This window comes from Sinohyriopsis cumingii, chromosome 9 (genome assembly GCF_028554795.1).
Source record: "Sinohyriopsis cumingii isolate HCF-2022 chromosome 9, ASM2855479v2, whole genome shotgun sequence".
Lineage (NCBI taxonomy): Eukaryota > Metazoa > Mollusca > Bivalvia > Unionida > Unionidae > Sinohyriopsis > Sinohyriopsis cumingii.
The window spans coordinates 57,629,173-57,651,912 of NC_142969.1; the positions used below are offsets into that span (position 1 = coordinate 57,629,173).

Consider the following 22,740-nt stretch of genomic DNA (forward strand, 5'->3'; position numbering starts at 1 on the left):
TGCTGATGTAAGATTTGTTTAAGGGCTCATGTGTCTTTGTACACATATTTGGCTTCCAGAACTTCGTGTACATCATCAGTTTTGTTATTCACAATTTACCCATTATTACTGTGGTATTGATATGTTGGTTAGAGAATCATCGGACATTGTACTATGATCTGTCATTTCGTTACTTATTTTGTTATCTCTTAAACTAGTCAGTGGAAATTCACAAAACTACGTAGTCGTCTTGCCCATGCTGTATCCATCAGCAAGAGTGGTACCGTTTGTGGCTCACATTCCAGGCACCGGAGATAGGGTCAAAGGTCAGGTGTGCAAAAATTTGTATTACAATGAAAGTTTCCAAATGTTTTGACAGAAATTCACATATGCTGTACATATCAGAAGATGCATCATATAAATGTCTAATTTTATATTATGATACCTGAGTCACTATCTGTGGGTGCTTGGGGAGGTAAGGTATGACATACAATTAACAGTGTGAGACTTTGCAAAGCAAACCATTGTAGTTGCTCTAATTTTAAATTAGTTTAAAAAGGTACACTCAACGTCCTCATAGTTTCATGATATAAACAGGATGTTTACTATTGCTTTGATTTTCAGGGGAGCCCAATAATCAACATGTAGAAAATTGTGGTTCAATAGAGTCATACGGTGAATATAAATGGAATGATCTGTCATGCAACAAAGAATTGGATTACATCTGCAAGAAGAAAGGTAACTTGTATTTTTTGTACTATGCCAGGAAAACAAGGGTTTACATTTTACCATTCTTTTTAAAGCTTTCCTAGTTCAGAAACAGTATGCCAAGCACGACAAGAATGAGTTCATTGTGAATTAAAGCAGAAACAATATTGCTAATTGAAAATTGTAATAACCCTAACCCGTTTCATACAAATATATTCAAGCACTGATACAGTACATTGAATTCAAGTGATCCAAGTCAATTCATTGTCAGTATCATAAAAATAATAGCGTTGTTTGAAGCTTGGGGCATCAATACCCCAAAGCGAGTACTCCCTAATTTGGATCTTTGAACAGAAACAGCTCCAATCATGATAATGGTTATTGATCTACAATATATGACATGCTACATCATCATGGAAGAGAGGATATAGAACATAACAAAAGCTTCTCCTATCTTATGCCTTTCAGTTCACATTTCCAAAGTGGAATCTATTATGGGTTCTGACCTGGCTGAATAAGGCACTGTTTGGAGCTTCATTTGTTCACCTCTCACATAACACCTGCTTCCTACTTGTATTCCTATCAGCAGCTAGAGTCAGCGAAATGCACGATTTGTCACTTTCCCCAAATTACTTACATGTCTGATGGGTTATGTTAGTATCGTGCAGGATGGCCCCTGCTTTCATTGCCCAGCGCAGGCTATCACTCACAGGCGCTCTCTCTTTTATGGTGAAACCTCTGTTGAGCCTGGACCCTTCAACTTAAGGTCATCAGTGGAGCTTGCGAGAGCTTTGAAAAGGCACTTAGGAACTACCGAGCCAGTATGAAAAGGAATATCCCATCTATTCAAACCATTGAAAGAGGGAAATGAAGATACATCAGTACAGGCTATGTTGTCCTAGATAGATGGGTATTCCATTCTACATAAGGAGTATGAACCCAAGATAGAAAGAGAATGCTAAACAATTCTCCTTATTTAAGTTAAGGTAGTTACAACTAGTATTGCATTCAAATGACACTGTTCCTTAGCGGCCCTTATGCAAGTTTTATCATAGAGGATAAGGTTGACTTTTTCTAGCTTCTTCCTTAGAGATTTTGTATCCCTGAAGGCTCATTTAGACTTATTGGTATATATCACTACAGTGCAGTATATGTCCTTGCGAGATCATTTGGCAGCTTCTTACAGAGACAGCTCAATGACTTCTGCTGGATTTGTGGAAGGACAATTTTTCCCTTTTCATGTCACATCATACGTGGTCACTTCTCCAGCGAGGTTCTCAATGTAGAGGATCCCTCACATTCCGTTGGAGACCCAAGTGAGCCTCACCAGGTTAAAAAAGTCGATGTAACTTCTTCTACCGCTTCCTATTTGTCTATTTTCTACTGTCTTCGTCTTGGGTAAAATATTTTAAAAAGAATCAAATTTTAGAGTAAAATATGTTTCTTCGATGATACCTGATCATAATACACATACACCCTCACAGCCACCCCACCCCCACCCCGCTGCTGCATCTTAACCGTTCTATAAGTATAGAGAACTTGAATGCTGCTCCTGTTATAACTTATAACTAAATTCATGAGATTTATCGCCATTCTGTATATCAAGGGGGGATCACATCCTGAATGTCACCCATGTGGGCAGATAGCAATAATTTAGCCTGGGAGAGCTGGATTTCATAGGTAATTTTAGGACTCATAAGGAGTTATGATCGGGTAGGTATTATCAAAGAAAGATATTTTAGTACAAAAGTTTGTTTCTTGCATAATAATAGGGAAAGACACTGTAAACTGTAAATATGAGAGATAGGTGAAAAGAATTTTTTGTTGTTTTGAAACAAGGTATAATTCATTTAAAATGCTTCACACCTCTATGTTTTATCACTAGCCATTTGTTGTATTCTTTCCACAATCGCCCCAGAAAAGACAATTTATGTATTTATTGATCCTTTTCTTCAAACAAAAAAAAAGTGCGAAATGTTAATACGGTGTATAGAGATCAATGAAAGATGTTGAAAATATTGCCCATGAAAACTGCTTTGATTTATCGATTGGGGGATAAATTTAGTTTATGTTATTAATCATTTAAACAAAAATATTCCTTTTGATGATAATCAATCCTCAATTTTGATATATTTCCATTATTTTTATATGAGAGAGAGAGAATGGGGGGGGGGGAAGAATTAAACAACGGTAAAATATCCAGTACGTGAGGCACTTATTCAACATATATGACACATGTTTGTTATGGCAGCGACCGAGAGTATCTATTTTGTACATGTTTTGTCAAAAGGAATAGGGAACTGGTACATGTTTATATTATATACCAAATGGGTCTCCAAACTGGATGGTATAAATAAAAAAAAATTAGATTAAGACAAAATAGTTTGTATGTATTTCTTCCAGTGCACAATGCCTACCCTACACGTTATCTTGTCACCGACATCATTGTTGTGTATACCCAATTAGAACTCAACGTTATCTAATTTTTAAGAGAAGTTATACATGGTATTTTATCACCTAAGCTTCTATATATGCAGCGGTAAACATAATCAGGAAACGGCTCTAGATTTAGCTTTTGTAGAAAATTGTGCCACGTAACTGCACATATGTCCCCGGAATTATGAAATTTTATTTTAAATGACTTTGAAATTACAGATGGTACATTATAAATGTACAGTTATACACAATAGCATTTGATCCTTATGAGATTTGCATTCCCGAACCCTTGTACATTTAATGAACTAGGTCATATGGCATTGAATTTCAAGTTGACATGGTGACATCTGTTTTCTTGTAATTATGTAAACATAGAATGACGCATGGCACGTTTATCAATGTTAGAATGATCAATTAAACAGGAAACTTGTCAACATTTATGGTGTGAAAAATGGTCTAAATATTTTGTGCATGCATAAATATGGAATTCATGCATAAAATAAATTTATTTACATTTTCGCATTTGTGTGTCCGGCTAAAACACACACACACACACACATTCACACAGTGTACACACACAGATTTCAGGGTCATCACGATTTTATAAAATATGTTGTTTACTCAAATATAAGGATATTTCTAGACAAGTGGTTAGGTCTGCCATTGAACTTTTTGTTTATAATTTTATTTGAAAAAATGGCAGCAATGATAAACTCAAAAGCACTCATACAGCACATATATAAATGTTAATTTATAAAAAGACAGGTATATAACATTCAAAAAACAGGAAATGAACAATGGCAGAGATGTGAAAGATAGACCTCAAAAGATTCCCTCCATTCCAGTTTCTTTTTCTAAAAACGTTTTTGTTATGACCATTCTTATTCCTTTCCTGTCTCAATCTCTTGCCCTCACTCTCTCTCACACACACACATGTATATGCAAACACACAAGAATGGTCATGAAAAAACGAGTAATGAAAATCATAGTCATTAGCTGAATAATTTAATTTATAATACATTATTTAATCATATGCGTATTATCATGGAATGTGTACACTGTAAAAGAGCAAATATAAAAAAATTATATCATTATTGACATTAATTTCATTTGACTATGTTTGATAAATGAATATATTGCACAGTTATAACAATCCATGGGATTTTCCGGGAACGAAAGACTAGATAATACACATCCTAATTGCATATTGTGAATTTTATATTGTTTTATATAGCCACCATTGTGGAGTGCTGTTGTAAAACACAAATCCTACCCTACTAATCCACGTACATACATACATACATACATACATACATACATACAAACATACATACATACATACATATATACAAACATACATATACATATGATCGGATCGCAGTGAAAATAATATCTCATATGGGACGTAAGAGATTCTAGAAAGTTTGTAAAGAAAACCTTATGGTAAAATTTATTCTTTTAATCGAAATGATATATTGATTTGATTCTAAATGTAAGTTAAAGCCATGATGTAAATACACTATTAAAATTACTTTACCACATTGATGTACATACACTATTAATATTACTATCCCACATTGATGTACATGCACTATTAATATTACTATCCCATATTGATGTACATACACTATTAATATTATTATCCCACATTGATGTACATACTCTATTAATATTATTATCCCACAATGATGTACATACACTATTAATATTATTATCCCACATTGATGTACATACACTATTAATATTATCATCCCACATTGATGTACATACACTATTAATATTATTATCCCACACTGATGTAAATACACTATTAATATTACTATCTCACATTGATGTACATACACTATTAATATTATTATCCCACATCGATGTAGATGAACTATTAATATTATTATCCCACATTGATGCACATACACTATTAATATTATTATCCCACATTAATGTACATACACTATTAATATTATTATTCCACACTGATGTACATACACTATTAATATTACTATCCCACATTGCTAGATACACACATACCTTGTTACCTATCTACCTGTATACCGTCATCCAATCCTAACTAACTACCTATCAACCAACCTAACTTGCTATCTACCTACTATCGATAATATACCCTGCTAAAGGTATGACATTATAGACACCTAAGAAAGTAAATCATACGCTGTAATAACAACTCTTTGGAAAATTCAACTTCATTTCAGATATATATATATATATATATATATATATATATATATATATATATATATATATATATATATGTATGTATGTATGTCAAATTCAGATAACGTTCTTTGTACGTTTCTTAGTTCAGTCGTTAACGAATGGTTAAATTATCCGTATTGAGTCACTTGCACAATTATCCATGGATCTTACTGACGCAATTGTCCAATCGGTTGGCAAGGAAAGAACGGTTCGACAAGTAATCCTTATGTCATTTGTTCTAATCATCTTCGGTATAACTGATATTCATGATGAAATCAACATATCCTTTCATTTAAAATAATATGTTTTTCTATCAAAACGTTTTCTTTAGAAGCTTTCTAGAATCCTTTACGTCTGATCTGTTAGATGCGATCATAAGTATGTATAGATCTATATTTATATGTATGTATTTAAGTATGTATGTATGTATGTATGTATGTATGTATGTATGTATGTATGTGTGTATGTATGTATCAGTTACCAGTATTTCACATATATCGACTTTGTTTAAGAGAGATCAAGAAATATTCTGACAAGATGTTATTTCGTAATATAAATTGATCTTCAGCACGTTCAAAGTCTTGTGAGTGTCACACTGAATTACGCTGATGGAATTAATTTTGTATGTGATCCTACGTAATGTATTCAACAAATACATATTTGTCTTCTTCAGGTGACTTTCTTTGCACATTCACGAAAACGAATGTTTGAATTCTCCGTGCACAAATGTTGGTAGCTGTATTAATAGCAGCGGTTCGTATACATGCAATTGTCCAATTGGTTGCCAAGGAAAGAACTGTTCTACTGGAAATCCTTATATAATTTGCTGAATTTTATTGAAACTTATTGTCAGCATGAAGTCAAGCTGTATTTTCCAAAGATTTGTTATTACAGCATAGCATTTACCTTAGTAGGTTTCTATACTGTCATATTTCTAACAAGGAATGTTATTGAGAGTAGGTATATAGCTAGGTTGGCAGGCCGGTAGTTAGTTAGGATGGCAGGCAGGTATGAAGGTAGGTAAGTAACGTAGGTATGTGTGTATTTAGCAATGTGAGATAGTACTATTAATAGTGTATGCACATCAATGTGGGATAGTAATATCAATAGTGTAAGTGCATCATGGCTGTAACTTATATTTTGAAAGAAATCAAAAGATCCTTTCGATTAAAACAACAATTTTTGCCATAAGGTTTTCTTTACAAACTTTCTAGAATCTCTTACCTCCGTTATTATATATTCATCGAGATCCACCCATATGCATGTATGTATGTATGTATGTATGTATGTATGTATGTATGTACGTGGAGTAGTAGAAAATGATTACTGTTTTACCACAGCACACCACAACGGTGGTCATATGAAACAAAATAAAGAAAAGAGCTCACAACATGCAATTAGGACTTGATGAGACGATTTCGTGCAGATGACTCATAAACCATTTTGATAAAATGCAAACATCAAGCATAGCATAATAAAATGAAATATAAAATAGTCACAATTTTTAAAAATATATATGAGAAAGAATATATATGTGAAAGAAACGGTTCTTATACATGCAATTGTCCGATAGGTTGGCAAGGAAAGAACTGTTCTACAGGTAATTCTTATGTAATTTGCTGTGTTTTTATGAAAACATATTGTCAGACTGAAATCAAGCTGCATTTTCCAAAGAGTTGTTATTACAGAATAGGATTTATCTTCGTAGGTTTCTATAATGTCATATTTCTAACACATTATGTTATCGAGAGAAGGCAGATAGCTAGTTAGGTAGGTCGGTAAGTAGTTAGTTAGGATGGGAGGACTGTATGCAGGTGAGTAGGTAATGTATGTATGTAATGTATGTATATTCTGATAAAATGCTATTTCGTAATTTAAATTGTTCTTGGGCACATTCAAATTATTTTCAATAACACACTGAATTATGATGATGGAATTGATTATGTATGTGGTCCTGCGTAATGTATTCAATAAATATACATTTGTCGTGTTCAGTTATCTTTTATTCCACGTTCAATATTTGTGAAACCATATACTTTCAGCCGCTAACGAATGTTTGAATTCTCCTTGCAAAAATGGTGGCAGCTGCATTAATAGCAACGGTTCTTATACATGCAATTGTCCGATCGGTTGGCAAGGAAAGAACTGTTTTACAGGTAATTCTTATGTAATTCGCTGATTTTTATTAAAACTTATTGTCAGCATGAAATCAAGCTGCATTTTCCAAAGAGTTGTTATTACAGCAGAGGATATGCCTTCGTAGGTTTCTGTAATGTCATATTTCTAACAGGGTATGTTATCGAGAGTAGGTAGATAGCTAGTTAGGTAGGTCGGTAGGTAGTTAGTTAGGATGGGAGGACGGTATGCAGGTGAGTAGGTAACGTAGGTATGTTATGTGTGTTTTTGGAAACGTGAGATTGAAATATTAATAGTGTATGCACATCAAAGTGGGATAGTATTATTAATAGTGTATTTACATCATGGAAGTAACTCAGAATGAAATCAACATATTCTTTCGATTACATGAACAATTTTTACAATAATGTTTCCGTTACAAATTTTCTAGAATCTCTTACGTCTGTTATCATCTTTTCATCGAGATAAGATCATATGTATGTATGTATGTATGTATGTATGTATGTATGTATGTATGTATGTATGAATGTGGATTAGTAGGAAAGGGAAACTGTTTTACCACAGCACACCACAATGGTGGCCATATGAAACAAAATAAAGAGAAAGGCTCATAATATGCAGTTAGGATTTGATGAGAAGATTTCGTGCAGATGACTCATGAACCATTTGAATAAAGTGTAAACAACAAGCATAGCATAATAAAATGAAATATAAAATAGTCACAAATGTTCAAAATAAATTTGTGAAAGAAGCGAATGCAACGTACAGTCCAAAGCCGAAGACAGGTTACACACTTCCAAAACGATTTCCTCGAGGTTCAAAGCTTAGGAAATACTTTGAAAATAGATACATGATTGGAATGGATATAATAAATTAATAATTGAAATCTTGGTAAATAAATTTTGACGAGGCTGATAAGAGTGATGATGTATGTGGATATTAGTAAGAATTCACTGATGTGGACATTGAGAAAGATTTGGAAAATGTTCTGACAAAATGCATTTTCATTCTCTTGGTTGCAAAACATCACATTGAAAATGTCATAATAACAACAGTTCGTTTCTTGATCATGGAAACCATTATTTATATGCAGTTGTTCAGTTTAGTAGATCAGTATAATTTCGTTATATTCTGATTATTCTCTATGCAAAATTTAATCTTTGCCAAACCATTCAATTTCAGACGTTAATGAATGTTTGAATTCTCCATGTAAAAATGGTGGCAACTGCACAAATACCAATGGTTCATACTCATGCAATTGTCCAATCGGTTGGCAAGGACAGAACTGTTCGACAGGTAACCGTTACTTAATTTGCTTGTGACGTTTTAGTGAAAGAGATGAAATCAAATTGAAGTTTCCAGATATCCTCATTCTACAATCCAGATTCTTTTCGTAGGTTTAGATAATCTCATTCTTGGAACAGGACATGTTATGAAGAATCCAAACAATGTATGTATGTATGTATGTATGTATGTATGTATGTATGCATGCATGGAGGCACGCACGCACGCACGCACGTACGTACCAACGTAGGTATGTATGTATGTATGCATTAATAGATGTATGTATGTATGTATGTACTTGACAGATATCGACATTGTTGAAGAGAAATCAAGATATATTCTGATAAAATGCTATTTCTTAATTTAAATTGTTCTTGAGCACATTCAAATTATTTTGAGTAACACATTGAATTATGATGATGGAATTAATTTTGTATGTGATCCTACGTAATGTATTCAACAAATATATATTTGTCTTATTCAGGTGACTTTCATTGCACATTCAGTAGTTGTGAAACCATATAATTTCAGACGCTAACGAATGTTTGGATTCTCCGTGCGAAAATGGTGGCAGCTGTATTAACAGCAACGGTTCTTATACATGCAATTGTCCGATCGGTTGGCAAGGAAAGAACTGTAATACAGGTAATCTTTATGTAATTTGCTAATTTTTATTAAAACATATTGTCAGACTGAAATCAAGATGCATTTTCCAAAGAGTTGTCATTACAGCATAGGATGTATCTTCGTAGGGTTCTATAATGTCATATTTCTAACACATTATGTTATCGAGAGAAGGCAGATAGATAGTTAGGTAGGTCGGCAGGTAGTTAGGTAGAATGGGAGGACTGTATGCAGGTGAGTAGGTAATGTATGTATGTAATGTATGTATTTGGCAATGTGAGATAGTAATATTAATAGTATATGCATATCAAAGTGGGAGAGTATTATTAATAGTTTATTTACATGATGGCTGTAACTTAGAATGAAATCAATATATTCTTTCGATTAAATGAACAATTTTTACCATAAGGTTTTCTTTACAAACTTTCTAGAATATCTGATGTCTATTATTATATATTCATCGAGATGCGATGATATGTATATATGTGTGTGTGTGTGTGTGTGTGTGTGTGTGTGTGTGTGTGTGTGTGTGAATGTGGATTAGTAGGAAAGGGAAACTGTTTTACCACAGCACACCACAATGGTCGCCATATGAAACAAAATAAAGAGAAAGGCTCATAATATGCAGTTAGGATTTGATGAGAAGATTTCGTGCAGATGACTCATGAACCATTTGAATAAAGTGTAAACAACAAGCATAGCATAATAAAATGAAATATAAAATAGTCACAAATGTTCAAAATAAATTTGTGAAAGAAGCGAATGCAACGTACAGTCCAAAGCCGAAGACAGGTTACACACTTCCAAAACGATTTCCTCGAGGTTCAAAGCTTAGGAAATACTTTGAAAATAGATACATGATTGGAATGGATATAATAAATTAATAATTGAAATCTTGGTAAATAAATTTTGACGAGGCTGATAAGAGTGATGATGTATGTGGATATTAGTAAGAATTCACTGATGTGGACATTGAGAAAGATTTGGAAAATATTCTGACAAAATGCATTTTCGTTCTCTTGGTTGCAAAACATCACATTGAAAATATCATAATAACAACAGTTCGTTTCTTGATCATGGAAACCATTATTTATATGCAGTTGTTCAGTTTAGTAGATCAATATAATTTCGTTATATTCTGATTATTCTCTATGCAAAATTTAACCTTTGCCAAACCATTCAATTTCAGACGTTAATGAATGTTTGAATTCTCCATGTAAAAATGGTGGCAACTGCACAAATACCAATGGTTCATACTCATGCATTTGTCCAATCGGTTGGCAAGAACAGAACTGTTCGAAAAGTAACCGTTACTTAATATGCTGATGACGTTTTAGTGAAAGAGATGAAATCAAATTGAAGTTTCCAGATATCCTCATTCTACAATCCAGATTCTTTTCGTAGGTTTAGATAATCTCATTCTTGGAACAGGACATGTTATGAAGAATCCAAACAATGTATGTATGTATGTATGTATGTATGTATGTATGCATGCATGCACGCACGGACGCACGCACGCACGCACCCACGCACGCACGCACATACGTACGTACGTACCTACGTAGGTATGTATGTATGCATGCAGTAATGTATGTATGTATGTATGTATGTATGTATGTATGTATGTACTTGACAGACATCGACATTGTTGAAGAGAAATCAAGATATATTCTGATAAAATGCTATTTCTTAATTTAAATTGTTCTTGAGCACATTCAAATTATTTTGAGTAACACATTGAATTATGATGATGGAATTAATTTTGTATGTGATCCTACGTAATGTATTCAACAAATATATATTTGTCTTATTCAGGTGACTTTCATTGCACATTCAGTAGTTGTGAAACCATATAATTTCAGACGCTAACGAATGTTTGGATTCTCCGTGCGAAAATGGTGGCAGCTGTATTAACAGCAACGGTTCTTATACATGCAATTGTCCGATCGGTTGGCAAGGAAAGAACTGTAATACAGGTAATCTTTATGTAATTTGCTAATTTTTATTAAAACATATTGTCAGACTGAAATCAAGATGCATTTTCCAAAGAGTTGTCATTACAGCATAGGATGTATCTTCGTAGGGTTCTATAATGTCATATTTCTAACACATTATGTTATCGAGAGAAGGCAGATAGATAGTTAGGTAGGTCGGCAGGTAGTTAGGTAGAATGGGAGGACTGTATGCAGGTGAGTAGGTAACGTATGTATGTAATGTATGTATTTGGCAATGTGAGATAGTAATATTAATAGTATATGCATATCAAAGTGGGAGAGTATTATTAATAGTTTATTTACATCATGGCTGTAACTTAGAATGAAATCAATATATTCTTTCGATTAAATGAACAATTTTTACCATAAGGTTTTCTTTACGAACTTTCTAGAATATCTGATGTCTATTATTATATATTCATCGAGATCCGATAATATGTATGTATGGATGTATTTGTGTGTGTGTGTGTGTGTGTGTGTGTGTGGATTAGTAGGAAAGGGAAACTGTTTTACCAAAGCACACCACAATGGTGGTCATATGAATCAAAATAAAGAGAAATGCTCATTATATGCAATTAGGATTTGAGGAGAAGATTTCCTGCAGATGACTCATGAACCATTTGAATAAAGTGCAAACATCAAGCATAGCATAATAAAATCAAATGTAAAAAACTTACAAATTTTCAAAATATATTGGTGAAAAAAACGAATGCAACGCACAGTCCATAGCCGAAGATGGGTTATATACTTCCAAACGACTTCCTCGAGGAGGTTCAAAGCTTCAGCAAATACTTTGAAAATAGATAAATGATTGGAATGGATATAATAAATTAATAATTGAAATCTTGGTAAATAAATTTTGACGAGGCTGATAAGAGTGATGATGTATGTGGATATTAGTAAGAATTCACTGATGTTGACATTAAGAAAGATTGGAAAACATTCTGACAAAATTCATTTTCGTTCTCTTGGTTGCAAAATATCACATTGAGAATTTCATATGAACAACAATTCTTTTCTTGGTCATGGAATCCATTATTTATAAGCAGTTGTTCAGTGGAGTAGGTCAATATATATCCGTTATATTAAGATTATTCTCATTGCAAAATGTAATATTTGCGAAACCATTCAATTTCAGATATTAATGAATGTTTGAATTCTCCATGTAAAAATGGTGGGAACTGCACAAATACCAACGCTTCTTACTCATGCAATTGTCCAATCGGTTGGCAAGGACAGATCTGTTCCACAGGTAACCGTTTCTTAATTTGCTGATGAAGTTGTAGTGAAAGAGATGAAATCAAATTGAAGTTTCCAAAATATCATCATTCCACAATCCAGATTCATTTCGTAGGTTTATATAATCACATTCTTGTAACATGGCATGTTATGAAGAATCCAAACAATGCATGTATGTATGTATGTATTTATGTACGGATTGACGGACTGACGGACGTACGTTGTTCTAGGGTTTAACGCCATTTTTCAGCACAAGATAGCCTATACATGGCGGCCAGTATAACTGGTGGAGGAAGAACCCTGGAAAACCCAGGGAAGAACCACCGACCCACGAGAAGCTACTGGCAGGCTTTCCCACATACCCACGCTAGCCGAGTCTTGGACTCGAACCCACGCAGACAGAGGTGAGATGGCAGTGATCCAGAACGGTGAGCGCTTTAGACTACTCGGCCACTCGGGGCCCCGACGGACGTACGTACGTACGCACGTACGTACGTATGTATATATGTATGTATGTATGTATGTATGTATGTATGTATGTATGTATGTATGTATGTATGTATGTTATCTGTTACTTGTACTTCACAGATATCGACATTGTTGAAGAGAAATCAAGATATATTCTGATAAAATGCTGATTCGTAATTTCAATTTTCTTGAGTACATTCAAATTACATTGAGTAAAACATTGAATTATGATGATGGAATTAATTTTGTATGTGGTCCTACGTAATGCATTCAACAAATATATATTTGTCTTATTCAGGTGACTTTCATTGCACTTTCAATATTTGTGAAACCATATAATTTCAGATGCTAACGAATGTTTGAATTCTCCGTGCGAAAATGGTGGCAGCTGTATTAACAGCAACGGTTCTTATACATGCAATTGTCCGATCGGTTGGCAAGGAAAGAACTGTTCTACAGGTAACCGTGACTTAATTTGCTGATAAAGCTTGAGTGAAAGAGATGAAATCAAATTCAAGTTTCCATAATATAATCCTTCTACAAGATTCTTTTCGTAGGCTTAGATAATCCCGTTATTGTAACAGGACATGTCATTAAGAATCCATGCAATGTATATATGTATGTCTGTATGTTTGTATGTATGTATGTATGTATGGATGTATGTATGTATGTATGTATGTATGTATGTATGTATGAAGGATATATGGATGGATGCATGTATGTATGTATGTATGTATGTATGTATGTATGTGGATTAGTAGGAATGGGAAATTGTTTTACCAAAGCACACCACAATGGTGGTCATATTAAACAAAATAAAGACAAAGGCTCATAATATGCAATTAGGATTTGAGGAGAACATTTCGTGCAGATGATTCATGAACCATTTGAATAAAGTGCAAACATCAAGCATAGCATAATAAAATGAAATATAAAATAGTCACAAATTTTCAAAATATATTTCTGAAAGAAACAAATGCAATGCACAGTCCAAAGCCGAAGATGGGTTACACACTTCCAAAACGATTTCCTCGAGGTTCAAACCTTTAGCATATACTTTGAAAATAGATAAATGATTGGAATGGATATAATAAATTAATAATTGAAATCTTTGTAAATAAATTTTGACGAGGCTGATAAGTGTGATGATGTATGTGGATATTAGCAAGAATTCACTGATGTTGACATTGAGAAAGATTGGAAAACATTCTGACAAAATGCATTTTCGTTCTCGTGGTTGCAAAATATCCCGTTGAGAATTTCATAATAACAACAGTTCGTTTCTTGATTGTGGAATCCATTATTTATATGCAGTTGTTCAGTGGATTAGGTCAACATATTTTCGTTATATTAAGATTATTCTCTTTGCAAAATAAAATATTTACGAAAAATTCAATTTCAGACGTTAATGAATGTTTGAATTCTCCATGTAAAAATGGTGGTAACTGTACAAATACCAATGGTTCTTACTCATGCAATTGTCCAATCAGTTGGCAAGGACAGAACTGTTCGACAGGTAAGCGTTACGTAATTTGCTGATTAAGTTTTAGTGAAAGAGATGAAATCAAATTGAAGTTTCCAGATATCCTCATTCTACAATCCAGATTCATTTCGTAGGTTTAGATAATCTCATTCTTGTAACAGGACATGTTATGAAGAATCCAAACAATGTATGTATGTATGTATGTATGTATGTATGTATGTATGTTTGCATGTATGTACTTCCTATGTTATTAAAACTTCACAGATATCGACTTTGTTTAAGAGAGATGATAAAATATTCTGATAAAATGCTATTTCGTAATATAAATTTCTCTTCAAATTCTTATGAGCGACACAATGAATTATAATCATGGAATTGATTATGTATGTGGTCCTGCGCCATGTATTCAATAAATATACATTTGTCGTGTTCAGTTATCTTTTATTCCACCTTCAATATTTGTGAAACCATATATTTTCAGACGTTAACGAATGTTTGAATTCTCCATGCAAAAATGGTGGCAGCTGTATTAATAGTAACGGGTCTTATACATGCAATTGTCCGATCGGTTGGCAAGGAAAGAACTGTTCTACTGGTAAACCTTATGTTAAACCTTGAAACTGATTGTCAGCATGAAGTAAAGCTGTATTTTCCAAAGAATTGTTATTACAGCGAGGGATTTTCTTTAGTGGTTTACATAATGTCTTGCTTCTATATGGGTATGTTCTCGAGAGTTGGCAGATAGCTAGGTAGGCATTTTGGAAAGTACTTATTCTGGCAGTCAGGTAGTCAGGTAGGTAGGTAAAGTAGGTATGTGTGTATTTAGCAATGTGGAATAGTAATATTAATAGTGTATGTAGATCAATGTGAGATGGTAATATTAATAGTATATGTACATAATGGCTGAATATTATATTTGCAATAAAATCAATATGTCCTTTCCATTAAAACAATTTTTACCATAAGTTTTTCTTTACAAAGTATCTAGAAAATCTCACGTATGATATAATATATTCGTCGAGGTCCGATCATACGTATGTATGTATGTATGTCCTATGTTACTAGTACTTCACAGATATCGACTTTTTTTAAGAGAGATGAGAAAATATTCTGATAAAATGCTATTTCGTAATATAAATTGCTCTTTAGAACGCTCAAATTCTTATGAGCGACACACCTAATTATAATGCATGCATGTATGTATGTATGTATGTATGTATGTATGTATGCATGCATGCATTCATGCATTCATGCATGTATGATTGTATGTATGTCCTATGTTACTAGTCCTTCATAGATATCGACATTGTTGAAGACAGATCAAGATATATTCTGATAAAATGCTATTTCGTAATTTAAATTGTTCTTGGGCACATTCAAATTATTTTCAATAACACACTGAATTATGATGATGGAATTGATTATGTATGTGGTCCTGCGTAATGTATTCAATAAATATACATTTGTCGTGTTCAGTTATCTTTTATTCCACGTTCAATATTTGTGAAACCATGTACTTTCAGATGCTAACGAATGTTTGAATTCTCCTTGCAAAAATGGTGGCAGCTGCATTAATAGCAACGGTTCTTATACATGCAATTGTCCGATCGGTTGGCAAGGAAAGAACTGTTCTACAGGTAATTCTTATGTAATTCACTGATTTTTATTAAAACTTATTGTCAGCATGAAATCAAGCTGCATTTTCCAAAGAGTTGTTATTACAGCAGAGGATATGCCTTCGTAGGTTTCTGTAATGTCATATTTCTAACAGGGTATGTTATCGAGAGTAGGTAGATAGCTAGTTAGGTAGGTCGGTAGGTAGTTAGTTAGGATGGGAGGACGGTATGCAGGTGAGTAGGTAACGTAGGTATGTTATGTGTGTTTTTGGAAACGTGAGATTGAAATATTAATAGTGTATGCACATCAAAGTGGGATAGTATTATTAATAGTGTATTTACATCATGGAAGTAACTCAGAATGAAATCAACATATTCTTTCGATTACATGAACAATTTTTACAATAATGTTTCCTTTACAAATTTTCTAGAATCTCTTACGTCTGTTATCATCTTTTCATCGAGATAAGATCATATGTATGTATGCATGTATGTATGTATGTATGTATGTATGTATGTATGTATGTATGTATGAATGTGGATTAGTAGGAAAGGGAAACTGTTTTACCACAGCACACCACAATGGTGGCCATATGAAACAAAATAAAGAGAAAGGCTCATAATATGCAGTTAGGATTTGATGAGAAGATTTCGTGCAGATGACTCATGAACCATTTGAATAAAGTGTAAAACAACAAGCATAGCATAATAAAATGAAATATAAAATAGTCACAAATGTTCAAAATAAATTTGTGAAAGAAGCGAATGCAACGTACAGTCCAAAGCCGAAGACAGGTTACACACTTCCAAAACGATTTCCTCGAGGTTCAAAGCTTAGGAAATACTTTGAAAATAGATACATGATTGGAATGGATATAATAAATTAATAATTGAAATCTTGGTAAATAAATTTTGACGAGGCTGATAAGAGTGATGATGTATGTGGATATTAGTAAGAATTCACTGATGTGGACATTGAGAAAGATTTGGAAAATGTTCTGACAAAATGCATTTTCATTCTCTTGGTTGCAAAACATCACATTGAAAATGTCATAATAACAACAGTTCGTTTCTTGATCATGGAAACCATTATTTATATGCAGTTGTTCAGTTTAGTAGATCAGTATAATTTCGTTATATTCTGATTATTCTCTATGCAAAATTTAATCTTTGCCAAACCATTCAATTTCAGACGTTAATGAATGTTTGAATTCTCCATGTAAAAATGGTGGCAACTGCACAAATACCAATGGTTCATACTCATGCATTTGTCCAATCGGTTGGCAAGGACACAACTGTTCGACAGGTAACCGTTACTTAATTTGCTGATGACGTTTTAGTGAAAGAGATGAAATCAAATTGAAGTTTCCAGATATCCTCATTCTACAATCCAGATTCTTTTCGTAGGTTTAGATAATCTCATTCTTGGAACAGGACATGTTATGAAGAATCCAAACAATGTATGTATGTATGTATGTATGTATGTATGTATGTATGTATGTATGCATGCATGCATGGAAGCACGCACGCACGCACGCACGCACGTACGTACCAACGTAGGTATGTATGTATGTATGCATTAATGGATGTATGTATGTATGTAGATATGTATGTACTTGACAGATATCGACATTGTTGAAGAGAAATCAAGATATATTCTGATAAAATGCTATTTCTTAATTTAAATTGTTCTTGAGCACATTCAAATTATTTTGAGTAACACATTGAATTATGATGATGGAATTAATTTTGTATGTGATCCTACGTAATGTATTCAACAAATATATATTTGTCTTATTCAGGTGACTTTCATTGCACATTCAGTAGTTGTGAAACCATATAATTTCAGACGCTAACGAATGTTTGGATTCTCCGTGCGAAAATGGTGGCAGCTGTATTAACAGCAACGGTTCTTATACATGCAATTGTCCGATCGGTTGGCAAGGAAAGAACTGTAATACAGGTAATCTTTATGTAATTTGCTAATTTTTATTAAAACATATTGTCAGACTGAAATCAAGATGCATTTTCCAAAGAGTTGTCATTACAGCATAGGATGTATCTTCGTAGGGTTCTATAATGTCATATTTCTAATACATTATGTTATCGAGAGAAGGCAGATAGATAGTTAGGTAGGTCGGCAGGTAGTTAGGTAGAATGGGAGGACTGTATGCAGGTGAGTAGGTAATGTATGTATGTAATGTATGTATTTGGCAATGTGAGATAGTAATATTAATAGTATATGCATATCAAAGTGGGAGAGTATTATTAATAGTTTATTTACATCATGGCTGTAACTTAGAATGAAATCAATATATTCTTTCGATTAAATGAACAATTTTTACCATAAGGTTTTCTTTACGAACTTTCTAGAATATCTGATGTCTATTATTATATATTCATCGAGATGCGATGATATGTATATATGTGTGTGTGTGTGTGTGTGTGTGTGTGTGTGTGTGTGTGTGTGAATGTGGATTAGTAGGAAAGGGAAACTGTTTTACCACAGCACACCGCAATGGTCGCCATATGAAACAAAATAAAGAGAAAGGCTCATAATATGCAGTTAGGATTTGATGAGAAGATTTCGTGCAGATGACTCATGAACCATTTGAATAAAGTGTAAACAACAAGCATAGCATAATAAAATGAAATATAAAATAGTCACAAATGTTCAAAATAAATTTGTGAAAGAAGCGAATGCAACGTACAGTCCAAAGCCGAAGACAGGTTACACACTTCCAAAACGATTTCCTCGAGGTTCAAAGCTTAGGAAATACTTTGAAAATAGATACATGATTGGAATGGATATAATAAATTAATAATTGAAATCTTGGTAAATAAATTTTGACGAGGCTGATAAGAGTGATGATGTATGTGGATATTAGTAAGAATTCACTGATGTGGACATTGAGAAAGATTTGGAAAATATTCTGACAAAATGCATTTTCGTTCTCTTGGTTGCAAAACATCACATTGAAAATATCATAATAACAACAGTTCGTTTCTTGATCATGGAAACCATTATTTATATGCAGTTGTTCAGTTTAGTAGATCAATATAATTTCGTTATATTCTGATTATTCTCTATGCAAAATTTAACCTTTGCCAAACCATTCAATTTCAGACGTTAATGAATGTTTGAATTCTCCATGTAAAAATGGTGGCAACTGCACAAATACCAATGGTTCATACTCATGCATTTGTCCAATCGGTTGGCAAGGACAGAACTGTTCGACAGGTAACCGTTACTTAATTTGCTGATGACGTTTTAGTGAAAGAGATGAAATCAAATTGAAGTTTCCAGATATCCTCATTCTACAATCCAGATTCTTTTCGTAGGTTTAGATAATCTCATTCTTGGAACAGGACATGTTATGAAGAATCCAAACAATGTATGTATGTATGTATGTATTTATGCATGCATGCATGCACGCACGCACGCACACACCCACGCACGCACGCACATACGTACGTACGTACCTACGTAGGTATGTATGTATGCATGCAGTAATGTATGTATGTATGTATGTATGTATGTACGTATGTATGTATGTACTTGACAGATATCGACATTGTTGAAGAGAAATCAAGATATATTCTGATAAAATGCTATTTCGTAATTTAAATTGTTCTTGAGCACATTCAAATTATTTTGAATAACACATTTAATTATGATGATGGAATTAATTTTGTATGTGATCCTACGTAATGTATTCAACAAATATATATTTGTCTTATTCAGGTGACTTTCATTGCACATTCAGTAGTTGTGAAACCATATAATTTCAGACGCTAACGAATGTTTGGATTCTCCGTGCGAAAATGGTGGCAGCTGTATTAACAGCAACGGTTCTTATACATGCAATTGTCCGATCGGTTGGCAAGGAAAGAACTGTAATACAGGTAATCTTTATGTAATTTGCTAATTTTTATTAAAACATATTGTCAGACTGAAATCAAGATGCATTTTCCAAAGAGTTGTCATTACAGCATAGGATGTATCTTCGTAGGGTTCTATAATGTCATATTTCTAACACATTATGTTATCGAGAGAAGGCAGATAGATAGTTAGGTAGGTCGGCAGGTAGTTAGGTAGAATGGGAGGACTGTATGCAGGTGAGTAGGTAATGTATGTATGTAATGTATGTATTTGGCAATGTGAGATAGTAATATTAATAGTATATGCATATCAAAGTGGGAGAGTATTATTAATAGTTTATTTACATCATGGCTGTAACTTAGAATGAAATCAATATATTCTTTCGATTAAATGAACAATTTTTACCATAAGGTTTTCTTTACGAACTTTCTAGAATATCTGATGTCTATTATTATATATTCATCGAGATCCGATAATATGTATGTATGGATGTATTTGTGTGTGTGTGTGTGTGTGTGTGTGTGTGTGTGTGTGTGGATTAGTAGGAAAGGGAAACTGTTTTACCAAAGCACACCACAATGGTGGTCATATGAATCAAAATAAAGAGAAATGCTCATTATATGCAATTAGGATTTGAGGAGAAGATTTCCTGCAAATGACTCATGAACCATTTGAATAAAGTGCAAACATCAAGCATAGCATAATAAAATCAAATGTAAAAAACTTACAAATTTTCAAAATATATTGGTGAAAAAAACGAATGCAACGCACAGTCCATAGCCGAAGATGGGTTATATACTTCCAAACGACTTCCTCGAGGAGGTTCAAAGCTTTAGCAAATACTTTGAAAATAGATAAATGATTGGAATGGATATAATAAATTAATAAATGAAATCTAGGTAAATAAATTTTGACGAGGCTGATAAGAGTGATGATGTATGTGGATATTAGTAAGAATTCACTGATGTTGACATTAAGAAAGATTGGAAAACATTCTGACAAAATGCATTTTCGTTCTCTTGGTTGCAAAATATCACATTGAGAATTTCATATGAACAACAATTCTTTTCTTGGTCATGGAATCCATTATTTATAAGCAGTTGTTCAGTGGAGTAGGTCAATATATATCCGTTATATTAAGATTATTCTCATTGCAAAATGTAATATTTGCGAAACCATTCAATTTCAGACATTAATGAATGTTTGAATTCTCCATGTAAAAATGGTGGGAACTGCACAAATACCAACGCTTCTTACTCATGCAATTGTCCAATCGGTTGGCAAGGACAGATCTGTTCCACAGGTAACCGTTTCTTAATTTGCTGATGAAGTTGTAGTGAAAGAGATGAAATCAAATTGAAGTTTCCAAAATATCATCATTCCACAATCCAGATTCATTTCGTAGGTTTATATAATCACATTCTTGTAACATGGCATGTTATGAAGAATCCAAACAATGCATGTATGTATGTATGTATGTATTTATGTACGGATTGACGGACTGACGGACGTACGTTGTTCTAGGGTTTAACGCCATTTTTCAGCACAAGATAGCCTATACATGGCGGCCAGTATAACTGGTGGAGGAAGAACCCTGGAAAACCCAGGGAAGAACCACCGACCCACGAGAAGCTACTGGCAGGCTTTCCCACATACCCACGCTAGCCGAGTCTTGGACTCGAACCCACGCAGACAGAGGTGAGATGGCAGTGATCCAGAACGGTGAGCGCTTTAGACTACTCGGCCACTCGGGGCCCCGACGGACGTACGTACGTACGCACGTACGTACGTATGTATATATGTATGTATGTATGTATGTATGTATGTATGTTATCTGTTACTTGTACTTCACAGATATCGACATTGTTGAAGAGAAATCAAGATATATTCTGATAAAATGCTGATTCGTAATTTCAATTTTCTTGAGTACATTCAAATTACATTGAGTAAAACATTGAATTATGATGATGGAATTAATTTTGTATGTGGTCCTACGTAATGCATTCAACAAATATATATTTGTCTTATTCAGGTGACTTTCATTGCACTTTCAATATTTGTGAAACCATATAATTTCAGATGCTAACGAATGTTTGAATTCTCCGTGCGAAAATGGTGGCAGCTGTATTAACAGCAACGGTTCTTATACATGCAATTGTCCGATCGGTTGGCAAGGAAAGAACTGTTCTACAGGTAACCGTGACTTAATTTGCTGATAAAGCTTGAGTGAAAGAGATGAAATCAAATTCAAGTTTCCATAATATAATCCTTCTACAAGATTCTTTTCGTAGGCTTAGATAATCCCGTTATTGTAACAGGACATGTCATTAAGAATCCATGCAATGTATATATGTATGTCTGTATGTTTGTATGTATGTATGTATGTATGTATGTATGTATGTATGAAGGATAGATGGATGGATGCATGTATGTATGTATGTATGTATTTATATATGTATGTATGTGGATTAGTAGGAAAGGGAAATTGTTTTACCAAAGCACACCACAATGGTGGTCATATTAAACAAAATAAAGACAAAGGCTCATAATATGCAATTAGGATTTGAGGAGAACATTTCGTGCAGATGATTCATGAACCATTTGAATAAAGTGCAAACATCAAGCATAGCATAATAAAATGAAATATAAAATAGTCACAAATTTTCAAAATATATT

The 22,740-nt window shown here is 33.4% G+C and overlaps 1 protein-coding gene across 1 annotated transcript in view; it reads left to right on the forward strand.

The window, feature by feature from the left end:
• Window positions 1–22,740, forward strand: part of LOC149791881 (uncharacterized) — a 69,487-nt gene that overhangs the window by 9,078 nt on the left and 37,669 nt on the right. The window contains exons 3-13 of the mRNA XM_089969490.1: window positions 604–717; window positions 8,647–8,769; window positions 13,428–13,541; window positions 14,485–14,598; window positions 15,047–15,160; window positions 16,089–16,202; window positions 17,374–17,487; window positions 18,031–18,144; window positions 19,309–19,422; window positions 19,974–20,087; window positions 22,144–22,257. Coding sequence (XP_089825616.1) covers window positions 604–717; window positions 8,647–8,769; window positions 13,428–13,541; window positions 14,485–14,598; window positions 15,047–15,160; window positions 16,089–16,202; window positions 17,374–17,487; window positions 18,031–18,144; window positions 19,309–19,422; window positions 19,974–20,087; window positions 22,144–22,257 — 1,263 coding nt within the window. The remainder of the gene's footprint in view (window positions 1–603; window positions 718–8,646; window positions 8,770–13,427; window positions 13,542–14,484; window positions 14,599–15,046; window positions 15,161–16,088; window positions 16,203–17,373; window positions 17,488–18,030; window positions 18,145–19,308; window positions 19,423–19,973; window positions 20,088–22,143; window positions 22,258–22,740) is intronic.